This window comes from Somniosus microcephalus, chromosome 19 (assembly GCF_052327205.1).
Source record: "Somniosus microcephalus isolate GS21.2 chromosome 19, FLI_Smic_1.0, whole genome shotgun sequence".
NCBI classification, from domain to species: domain Eukaryota; kingdom Metazoa; phylum Chordata; class Chondrichthyes; order Squaliformes; family Somniosidae; genus Somniosus; species Somniosus microcephalus.
The window spans coordinates 70,710,288-70,722,495 of NC_141005.1; the positions used below are offsets into that span (position 1 = coordinate 70,710,288).

The 12,208-nt window shown below is 47.6% G+C and overlaps 1 protein-coding gene across 5 annotated transcripts in view; it reads left to right on the forward strand.

Annotated features, from left to right (window-relative positions):
- Window positions 1-12,208, forward strand: part of depdc5 (DEP domain containing 5, GATOR1 subcomplex subunit) — a 181,404-nt gene that overhangs the window by 74,018 nt on the left and 95,178 nt on the right. For 4 of the 5 annotated variants that reach the window (XM_085962009.1, XM_085962011.1, XM_085962012.1 and 1 more), the window contains exons 24-25: window positions 3,291-3,347; window positions 7,261-7,444. In XM_085962009.1, coding sequence (XP_085818135.1) covers window positions 3,291-3,347; window positions 7,261-7,444 — 241 coding nt within the window. The remainder of the gene's footprint in view (window positions 1-3,290; window positions 3,348-7,260; window positions 7,445-12,208) is intronic. The other variant, XM_085962010.1, reaches the window with a different exon arrangement.

Genomic DNA, 12,208 nt, shown 5'->3' on the forward strand with positions numbered 1-12,208 from the left:
ATCTTCCCACTCATTCGATCTTCCCACTCATTCGATCTTCCCACTCATTCGATCTTCCCACTCATTCGATCTTCCCACTCATTCGATCTTCCCACTCATTCGATCTTCCCACTCATTCGATCTTCTGAGGGAAAGTTACTTACAAATACCCCCTTGCCCCCAAAGGTTGTGAAGCAAAACGCCAGAATATTTATCCACCTTTGCATCTCCAGTGTTGATCACTGGCCCACTGCTCCCCTCAACCCACATGTCTCTTTCTGTTTCCCCTTGCAGCATTGTGGCCCTATGGAGTTTCTTTTTCTTTGTCCATTTCCTCCCTCTATCTCTCACTGTGCTGTGCAGTCAGTTCTCTGGTCTCTGCCAATGTCCTTCATTAACCACCCAGCAAGAGCGGAGTCTGTTGCCTGGGGAATTCCGGGTGCCGTCACTCTGCGGAACCACGTCTCGCAGGCTCAGACTCTCTGCCTGTTCCAACCCCTGTCAAATGCTCAGCTTTCAATAGGGCTCCTGGTGTAACGTGTTTTCAGCAGCCTTAAAAGCTGCCATTGTGGTGAAGGGCTGTTGTGATCCTACTGGAGGAGACAATGTGGCAGAAAGGTTATCACCGTGTAGCAGTTGTGTGATGGTGGTGCAGTGATCAGCATGGTTGCCTTCTGAGCAGTTGACTTGGGTTCAATTACCAGCCATCACATTTCTCACTTTCTCTGGGTTAAGGGTTTAATTATGAGGACAGCTTGCATTGACCAGGCTTGTATTCCCTTGAGTGTAGACGATAAAGGGGTGATCTAATTGCGGTGTTTAAGATAATTGAAGGATTTGATAGTTTCTCTCTACCCCATTTCCTCTGGTGGAGAAGTCTCGAACAAGGGGGCATAACCTTAAAATTAGAGCTCGCTGTTCAGGGGTGATGTCAGGAAGCACTTCTTCACACAAAGGGTAGTGAAAATCTGGAAAACTCTCCCAAAAAGCTGCTGAGTCTGGGGGTCAATTGAACATTTCAAAACTGAGATTGATCGATTTTTGTTAGGCAAGGGTATTAAGGGTTACGGAACCAAGGCGGGTAGACGGAGTTAAGATACAGATCCGCCGTGATCTAACTGAATGGTGGAACAGGCCAACGGGCTGAATGGCCGCCTCCTGTTCCTATCTGGTGGGTTTAATGTAGGAACATAAGAAATTTTAGCAACGGAAAAGGGCATTTACCCCCCACAAGCCCGTCCCTTTTGATAGATCTCAACCCACCTACACACCTTCTCAGCATATCCCTCAATCACTTCTCTTTCCAAACATGCATCTTGTTGCCTCTTGAACGTGTAGATACTAGCCACAAGTTTGGATGTGGTCATTTGCCACAGTCATGGGGTGTGTGCATCCTTCTAAAATCGCCCCAACTCTTGCAAAGAGGAGAATGGTGTTAATTTGGAGCGGCACGGCCAGTTCCAGGTGCAGGACAGGCACCTGGAGGAGGACAGTGGAGGCTTCAGGTCAACGAGCAACGTCAGCAGCACTGCTGAGAAACAGGCCGGTGTGTGAGGAAATTGTGATCGGTCACTAATTACGACCAGCGATTTGGCAAATGCCGTGAATTTCCACGCTTGCCCTGTGCAATGCAGTCCCCAATTTAACACGATTTTGCATGAAAACCACAGTTTCTGACTATATTGAACAATAATAAATCACTTGCTGTCTTAGATTATCTGGTTAATACAACCATCGTTACCTTTAATGAATGCAACCCAGGGTTACCCAGACTGCTGGTTCGAGCGTGGTGTCGGAGATCTGTCTCTGAGCTAGTAGTCTGACCCATTTCTTGGGGGATGGGGAGGCGGCTGGAACAAAAAATCATGGCTCAGAAATTCTGGTCCCTACGGGTGAGTACGCGCTGGGTACTCGCGCGTAGGCCCAACGAAAGTGCTGGTTTCGTGCATGCACTGCGCATGCGCGGGAAACCGGAACTTCCGTTCCCTTAAAGGAAGGGGTTCACAGGTCGAACGCGTGCGCCAGAGGGGCAGCGCGTACGCCTGGAACTTCCGTTTTTTTTCCCAGGTTTTTCCGGGAGGATAAGTCTCCAGCAGCTACGCTTATAAAAAGCAGTCGCAAGGCCTGCTTTTAACAAGGTAAGTGGTGAATTAAGTAAAATTAAAACATTTTTTCCACAGGTTTATTATTTTTAAATACTTTAAAGAAAGGTAAGTTTATTTTTAGCCCTGTTAGAAACTGTAATTAATTTTTTCAAATATTTTAATTATTTTATGTAATTTATAGTTATTTTAAAAATGTGATTTAAAAAAAAAAAAAAAAAATTATTTGAAGTTTTAGTTATGTTTTGGGGCTGAATTGTATTCATAGATTTGACAGGCCTTCCTGTTAAATCTATGAATAGAGATTCCCTGCTACGATTGGCTCTCCATGGCCCACGTGATCCCAGGGGACGCTTCGAACTAACTGTGCCCCTGGGATACGCAAGCACTGTGCGCTGGCAATTGGAGCAGGCCCAGGATCGGAATCCCATGCGGGCCCACAGCACAACGGCCGGCGCGGTAGGTAAGTGCAGGTCGGGGCCATGATTTTTTGTTCCAGCCGCCTCCCCACCCCCCAAGAAATGGGTCAGACTACTAGCTCAGAGACAGCCTCCGACACCACGCTCGAACCAGCAGTCTGGGTAACCCTGGGTTGCATTCACATCGAGGAAGCCTCCGACCCGAATTTCTGGGCCATTGTATCTGGCTTTTAAAAAATCTGCTCGCATTTGTATTTTGCCTGTATTAACACAAGATGCAAAAGGAAGGCTGCTTCAGCAACAGTAAGCCCGAGAACCACTGAACGTCTCCTCTTAAATATATGCACAAGTGGGGCCATGTAACCTGTCGTAGTAACAATGCACGTGCAGTTTGGGACTGTTGGGAGTGGAGGGACAGGCTGACCCCATCAACAAACACAGAGAGGAAGATTCATTATTAAAATTGTTTCAGAAGTTGTTGGGAATCTTCTGGTTTTGCAAACTCTTCATGACCTAAAGTGAATGGTGGCTGACTGTTTTGGGGGTTGGGCGCTTGTGGAACATTTGCCAGTCCTTTGTGAGTTGCTTTGGTCTTCAGTCGGATGTCTGTGAGAACTGTCCAATCTGTTCGTAGCTGCTGATCAATGGGCGGGAGCCTTGCACTTCATTGTTGGTGAGATCCGAAGCCAGTGAGTTGCAAAGCACGCACCATTGGACACTCAATGCCTCCAGACTCTGCGACTCTTAACCCAGGTCAGAATGGCTGATCAATGTCTTGCTTTTGTTCCAGGGACTCCTCTTAACCAGCCGTCATCTTATGAGGACCCTTCTACCGGCCGTGATCCAAGTGAGTCACTGACTCAGCCGAGCCAAACTAGAGAGGGGAAAAAGGCAAATGATGCAAATGTGGGAAAAAAGGCAGAGAGAACGGTGGAAATGCACAGCAGGTCATCAGCACCTGACAGAGGAAGGATAGGTTAACCTTCGGGAAGAGGCCAGTTACCAGAATACTAACCTCTGAGGAAATATTAACCTGTCTCTCGCGTTTCAGACGCTGAGTTAACCTGTTGTGTATTGACAGCATTTTCAGTTTTTATTAAAGGAGTGCTAGAGATCTGTTGTCATCTCCTGCCCTCCCTCCCCCCTACTCTAATAGATCTTAATAGCTGAAGAATTAAATTATTTTAGTACATCTGTGAACCTTTGAACTGTTCATTGTACAACTGATCCACACAGAAATGTATTGCATGTTTTTCATTTTCAAGATGCTTTGGTATATTTTTTTTCGTTTTGTATTTTCATCTTTTTTCCATCCATCGAGCCTGAACCTTCACTCAAGGGCCCGGGTTCAGTTTGTTCCCCAGTGCCTCTGGTAACTAACCATCAGGAGTCAGCAGAGACGGCCCAGGAGTGACTGCCCTGTCTGATTTTTCCTCTGTCCTGCATGGAGGTTAAGGTGGCCTTCACTCGCTGTCTCCCTGCTCAACACAGCTGAGATCACGAGGGGATTGGAGTTAACCTGTGTCTATCCACTCCACCGTTCTAATTCTTCTCCTTAGGCAGTCCCCCGGAACCGAGGATGACTTGCTTCCACATTAAAAATGAGCTCACAGGTGACTGATGAGTCCAATGCGGGACCTACAGTCTCTGTCACAGGTGGGGCAGACGGTGGTTGAAGGGGCGGGTGGGTGGGGTGCTTGGGTTGACGTGCGCTGCTTCCGCTGCCTGCACTTGGCTTCCGCTTGCTCCCGGCTCTAATTAATGGGGGACTAACTCCCACCCGAGCTGTGTATTTTATTCAGTAGAATTAAAGTTTTTGTCTTTTTGCTGTTTGCACTTCACAGAACTTATATTTTGGAATAATCTGTTTAATGTAAAACTATTTTATGCTGTTGTAATATTTCCCCTTCAATTGTGTCCACACTTTCGGGCCTCTCTGTCCTGGCAGTGTCTTTCAGTTGAAAGAACATTAAGCTGACCAACTGCTCCGTACAAGCTGACAGTGGGTGTGTGCTTTAGCAAAGCACAAAAACCCGGCTCACCTGGGAAAACTTCGGCTCCCACCAGAACCTCGCAGTTTTTTAACAATGAACTTAATGCTGGTGTTGGGCCAGTGCAGTATTGAATGAATGGCATTGCAGGAAACTTTCTGATACCCGGCACTGACGGGACCGAGCTGGTGCCGTAACATCAAAAGTGCCGGACATACCAGAGTTAATGTTTAAACATACGGAACTGAGAAGCTCCGTGTGAATCAACAAACCCTGTTGCTTAGCAACAGCTTCAAAACAGTCGGCTGCAGCTGCAAGCGTCTGTAGCTGAAGCTGTTGCTATAGCTACAGACCTTGCAGTGCTTGACTGGGGGGGGGAAAAAAAGCAACGAGAACTAAAAAAACATATAGAAAACGGCTCCTGATTTTTGCCGTTAGATCGAGTATTCCGGACATATAACCTCCGGATAAACCAAAGTTTCCTGTACATAACTGTTGTAATGCATGTGTATTATATATTATAAAGTACTGTGTAAAAATATTAAATCTCCCATCAGCTGGGAGTGGGTATTTCACTGTTTTGACTCTCGCCCTTGATACCATTCCTTTGTGTCACCTAGTTCTTTTTTGTCTATGCCCAACCCCTCCACAAAAATGTGGCTCTTCTGTCCCAGACCACCATAGTCCTTGCTGACTGGCTCTGAAATCCAGCCACACCCTGCACGCCTGACTTAGTTTATCCAGCTGCGCTTGTTGTGTCTAACTCTAGTTCTTGTTATCCAAACCAGACTAGAGCAGTCTGGGCCGCTCATGATGGCAACCAATTACAGGACTGGGATAACGTGACCTGATCCAAGCTTTGAATTCCAGTGTACCATTCCTGTTCACTCCCACTTAATAAAGATCTAAAGACCCTGGCCAAGTCCTAATGAGTGAAGGCACCGCCTGGTGTAGCACTGAGCCATACAGAGCAGCAGTCCCAGGGTTTGATCGCTAGTCTGTGCTGTTTTGGCCAAGCCCAGCCAGCTCTAAAGTCGGGACATTAGAATTGGGCGCATTGCTGCTCAGCTTGGGGTGGAGGATAGAGTTCCCATTTCTGCTGGAAAATATCCGTGCGGAGTATTCGGCTCCGCAATAATGTCTCCAAGAGGAGTGGAGAAAAGGGGAGAAATTTGGGAAGCAAAAATTGACAATCCAAGTGGAAAATTTCCAAATAAATTTGTTTTATATTCGTGCACCGTTGACTGCAGGACACCATGCCTGGTCAAATAATCCTTTGAATTGGATTTTATTTATTGGTCTCTGGTTTAAAAGAACGTTTACTAATATCACTTTTTTTAAAATGCAGACAATGTTTACACTAATTCTAACTCTCTTTATTCTGGTGCTGTGGCACTGTGCATGTGGAGAAACACAGTTCCCTCAATGGTCTACTGGGTAAAAGCAGTGCCTGGTGTAAGACGACAGTCCCAGGTCTCGTTCCCAGTCTGTGGTCCAACCAGGGCAGCAATGGCGGGGGGGGGCAGGGCCTACAATTGGCTTAAGTACCTCGGGGTCGATGGGGGCGAAAGAAATCAACCGGGAGCTCCTGCTCCTGATCGTCACCCAGTGACTCCTGCTGGGCAGTGTGTGTGTGTGTGTGTGTGTGTGTAAATGCCAGGACTTGGCCTCCACAGCCCTGCTGACACTTGCTCTCCAGACTCGCTCATTAGGAGTGGGCACTTGGCTAAGGCACTGGAGGGCAGCTAGTGCCCATGGAACCATCGCCCAGTGAGAGCACCTTGAGGGCAGCTAGTGCCCATGGAACCATAGCCCAGTGAGAGCACCTTGAGGAAAGGAGAGGAGAAAATCTGAAGGATTAAAAAGTGTACTTGGTCTGAACATTTTACTAACTGCACATAATCAAACTAACTGCAATAAGAAGTAACAACTATCTGATGTACTAACTGGGTCTTGACGTTCACGTAACAGGTGTATGTCTGACATGAGCAACGTCGGTGTCACTACAGCTAAACATGGAACGTGATCCTGGGAGCGGGCTACTTTGTGTGTGTGTGTGTGTGTGTGTGGCTATTTTGACTCTCACTTTAACATTTGTATGCCTGATACCACTTGACTGCTGCAGCAAGGAACCCGCGAATGTATCCTTACATTGAGCAAGCTTGGAAAAGGTTCTGTGTGATTCCTGGTGTAGCAGTAGGAGGAAAACCATTTACTCACAGCAGTGCTGAATGTTGCAGGATTTGATGCTGGATTTACTTTCTTTCCCACTTCATTTCTACTTTTTTTTGTGCCCGTTTTCCTGCTCTGAAGCTTACTGGCGCATGGTATGTGGTTGTGGCCCACCTCCTGTGCTCTGTGTGTTGGATGTGTCGTATACAATGAAACCTCACTTTACCTAACAACCCCAATCCCGCTACCTTTCAACAATGGATGAAAAATATGATTGACAACCAAATAATCCCTTCTCTTGTGTTGCACACCACACAATTAATTTAAATGCTTAACAATTATTAAAGTAACACCTTTTGTGTTTTGATATTGCTGTCAAATTATGCTCAGTGATGAATATGCATGTTAAATTTGGATAGCGAGAATCTTTTTTTTTAACAGCTAATGATTCTTTTTTCTTTCTCACTCTTCCTACTCCCTTCCCTTTCTGCTCAATCAATGGCTCTAATTTTCCTTTCCCCCTCTCCTCCCCTCCCGTCCCTTCCCCTTCCCTCTTTCCTGGAACTCGGTGTGCGTATGATTATCTGCCGGCTGAAGTTCTGATGCTGTCTGCTCCTCCTGTAGTGCCCAGTTTCTGTTGCACAGTGGGTGTTGACTGGAAGTCTCTCACCACACCTGCCTGCTTACCACTCACCACAGACTACTTCCCAGACCGACAGAGCCTGCAGAACGACTACACGGAGGGCTGCTATGATCTCCTCCCAGAGACCGACGGCGACAGGTACGTAATACACGTCCTTCACCTTGTTCAGATTGGGGGTGGGGGGTTACCAACTGCTGCCAAATGGAGAGCGGCAGGGTGGGACAGGGCATGAGATTATGGTTTGAGGTTTGCTTTGCGGGCGACATTACACAGCAACTAATGTCAATAATTAATGTCTCCACATCACAAGACACAGACGTGTTGTTTTTAAAACGATGGATTCGTATTTTAAAAACCGAAAGGGTGGCGACCCCATGTCATGAAGTCTGATTCCTGTTGCTTTTAACTGGATTATATTGTATGCCGGGTTAATCGGAGGGCGAGAAGCAAAATCCAGCTAACCAGATCCCTAAACCTGGATTGAAAACATCCAATAAGCATGTCCTGTTTCCCGCTCTAGTTATCGGATTAAACCAAGTTTCCAGCTGGAAAAAAATCAGATGTTTTCCTTAATTAAGCCACCGAGGGATTTCCCTCCCTCAAACCCTCCCCCTCCCTCAAACCCTCCACCTCCCTCAAACCCTCCCCCTCCCTCCCTCAGACCCTCCCCCTCCCTCCCTCAGACCCTCCACCTCCCTCAAACCCTCCACCTCCCTCAAACCTTCCCCCTCCCTCCCTCAAACCCTCCACCTCCCTCCCTCAGACCCTCCCCCGCTCTCCCTCAGACCCTCCCCCGCTCTCCCTCAAACCTTCCCCCTCCCTCCCTCAAACCCTCCCCCTCCCTCCCGCAAACCCTCCCCCGCTCTCCCTCAAACCCTCCACCTCCCTCCCTCCCTCAAACCCTCCCCCTCCCTCCCTCAAACCCTCCCCCTCCCTCCCTCCCTCAAACCCTCCCCCTCCCTCCCTCCCTCAAACCCTCCCCCTCCCTCCCTCAAACCCTCCCCCTCCCTCCCTCAAACCCTCCCCCTCCCTCCCTCAAACCCTCCCCCGCTCTCCCTCAAACCCTCCACCTCCCTCCCTCAGACCCTCCACCCCTCTCCCTCAGACCCTCCATCCCTCACCCTCCACCCCTCTCCCTCAGACCCTCCACCCCTCTCCCTCAGACCCTCCACCCCTCTCCCTCAGACCCTCCATCCCTCACCCTCCACCCCTCTCCCTCAGACCCTCCACCCCTCTCCCTCAGACCCTCCACCCCTCTCCCTCAAACCCTCCACCCCTCTCCCTCAGACCCTCCACCCCCACGGTTTTAAAGAGTGTGCAGGGACAGAGGGACCTGGGAGTTAATGTGCATAGGTCCCTGAAGGTGGCGGGACATATTGAGAGAGTGGTTAGCAAAGCATATGGGATCTTGGGCTTCATAAATAGAGGTATTGAGTACAAAAGTAGAGAAGTTATGCTGAACCTTTATAAATCACTGGTTAGGCCACAACTGGAGTATTGCGTCCAGTTCTGGTCACCACACTTTAGGAAGGATGTGAGGGTCCTTGAGAGGGTGCAGAGGAGATTTACCAGAATGGTTCCGGGGATGGGGGATCTTAGCTACAAGGACAGGTTGGAGAAGCTGGATTTGTTTTCATTAGAGCAAAGGAGGTTGAGGGGTGATTTGACAGAGGTGTACAAGATTATGACGGGTTTGGATAGGTTAGACGGGGAAAGGCTGTTCCCACTAGTTGATGGTACAAGGACTAGGGGACACAGATTTAAGGTTTTGGGCAAGAGATACAGGGGGGATGTGAGGAAAAACTTTTTTACGCAGCGAGTGGTGAGGACCTGGAACTCGCTGCCAACGGAAGTGGTGGAAGCGGAGACACTCTGTTTTCAAGGGGAGACTGGATAGGCACTCGAGGGAAATAAACTTGCGGGGCTACGGGGATAGAGCCGGGGAATGGGACTGACTGGCTTGCTCTACAGAGAGCCGGCACGGACTCGATGGGCCGAATGGCCTCCTTCTGTGCCGTTATGACTCTGTGACGTTCTCAACCACTGTTTTCAAACTTCTCGATGTGGGGATTCCGCCACCCTGCAATTATTAGCACAGCGCTTGTGTTCCATCTCAAATTCCCAAAGAACATGTCAGCCACCTTAAAAAAAAAAAAAAAAAAACACGTCATTGCCATTCGCAAATACAGCAGCAGCAGAAATAATTCAGGGGCTGCAGTTTGAGGAGCTGTGCTCTAAAACCGCTTTTGCAGCATGTGGGGGAAATGTTGGTGGCCTATTGGGAGGGGAGATTGGAGACAGTGCGAAGAGGGAAAGCGGTCTGAGAAAGCCAGAGTAGTGAAGGCAGATCTGAGTGCTGAACAAAGTGACTAATTCAGCAAGTATCGGGTGGGGAGCACAGGCAATCACAATTATGTGGGACAGGCTGAGACCGAGGGCCTTTTCCTGTCCGTCATTGTTCGATGTTCGTATCCCTGTTGCATAATATGTTGGTTGTTCTAACGCTGGAGTCGGGCAGGGGGTGGGGTGGGGTGGGGGAGAATGGTAAGAGATTTGAAAACCAGAGGCATAGTTTAATTTTTTTGATAAAGTGCTCATTGCTAGTATAGGTTGTCCAGGTTATTTCCCATCATTTGAACAGCATAATGTGGGAATACTTGTAAAGCCTTTATCGGAAGCAGGTCGGAGATGCTGAAAGGACAAAAGGAAGGGTCAGTAATGTGATTTTGAAGTATGACCATATGCCGAATGGGAGCGTAGCACTGTAGAACGTTCTGGCAGCATGTAAATCTTCATTATCCAGAAATTAAAATGTCAGATCAAAATATCAGACCATGGATCTTAGCAGAGCAATTGGAAATCCTGAAAATCTCATTGGTTTGACAGTGAAAGATCGGCAGTACAATCAGTTACCACAATGGCCAGAAGCGGCTTGGTATGAGTGAGCTGGCTCTGTGTGACATCCATATATAAATGGGTTGAATATTGAAATATCAAATTTAACTATTCCTGACATCTCTGCTTCATGGATCGTGTGGAAATGCTATATGTTTGCGCAGGGAATGTACCCTGTAAGCCTTGTACTGAGGGTGGGTGTGATGGAGAGAGTGTTATAACAGAGTCTGATACTGAGGGTGGGCGGTGTACACAATGGATGGAGTAATTAACTGCTTCCACGCACACGCCTGGTTTTCAACTGACTCCTCATTCCAATCAATAATGTCTGCTTTTTATTTAAAAAAAAACCCCACCACAGGAGCGGCTGCCGTCAGTTAACTGAAGACAAATGAGGTGGCCTGCTGTAGATATGTTTACAATCTGGGGGAGTGGGTTCCGAGTTTGAAGGAGTGTCGGTGATCCATGTTCCTAATCCTGCGATGTATTGTATTTTGAGCCACTGTTGATGAATAACCAGATGTTCCGGTTCCTACCAGCAGGTGGTAGAGTTTTGCTATAATTTATCAGTCACGGCAAATGTGGCAGTGATTGGAAACAGAATTTCTGAATAGTGTACCACTATGTCTTTCTGAAATTCCCAAGCTTATTTTCACCTGTGCAACTTTAACAATGCGTGACTTCGATATTTAACAAGTTCCACAGTTCCTGGCCTTCAATATGAAAGGATGCAAAGGAGAAAGTGCTGCTAATTCATCGGGTTTGCTTGAGGCATTGGAAACGCCATTTGTTTTGGTAACTGATCCTGTCATTTGCAAATTGCAGCCCTCCATAAACCTGCCTCCTAACACTGGAAAATCTCTCTCATGATTTTGAGTGTAAATCTCAGATCCAAAACCTAGTTCTACACTTAGCTTTGCCAGTTGTGCCCGTTTCAGTGGAGGGATTCTATGTGCCTGGTCGGAGATTGCATCCTGTAAAATTAATCCAGTGCCCTGGTCAGTGATTGCATCCTGTAACATTAATCCAGTGCCTGGTCAGTGATTGCACCCTGTAACATTAATCCAGTGCCTGGTCAGTGATTGCATCCTGTAACATTAATCCAGTGCCTGGTCAGTGATTGCATCCTGTAACATTAATCCAGTGCCCTGGTCAGTGATTGCATCCTGTAACATTAATCCAGTGCCCGGTCGGTGATTGCATCCTGTAACATTAATCCAGTGCCCGGTCGGTGATTGCATCCTGTAACATTAATCCAGTGTCCCGGTCAGTGATTGCATCCTGTAACATTAATCCAGTGCCCTGGTCAGTGATTGCATCCTGTAACATTAATCCAGTGCCCTGGTCAGTGATTGCATCCTGTAACATTAATCCAGTGCCTGGTCAGTGATTGCATCCTGTAACATTAATCCAGTGCCCTGGTCAGTGATTGCATCCTGTAACATTAATCCAGTGCCTGGTCAGTGATAGCAACCTGTAACATTAATCCAGTGCCCTGGTCAGTGATTGCATCCTGTAACATTAATCCAGTGTGTGGTCAGTGATTGCATCCTGTAACATTAATCCAGTGCCTGGTCAGTGATTGCATCCTGTAACATTAATCCAGTGACCTGATCAGTGATTGCATCCTGTAACATTAATCCAGTGTGTGGTCAGTGATTGCATCCTGTAACATTAATCCAGTGCCCTGGTCAGTGATTGCATCCTGTAACATTAATCCAGTGTGTGGTCAGTGATTGCATCCTGTAACATTAGTCCAGTGCCCTGGTCAGTGATTGCACCCTGTAACATTAATCCAGTGCCCTGGTCAGTGATTGCATCCTGTAACATTAATCCAGTGTCCCGGTCAGTGATTGCATCCTGTAACATTAATCCAGTGTGTGGTCAGTGATTGCATCCTGTAACATTAGTCCATTGCCCTGGTCAGTGATTGCACCCTGTAACATTAATCCAGTGTGTGGTCAGTGATTGCACCCTGTAACATTAATCCAGTGTGTGGTCAGTGAT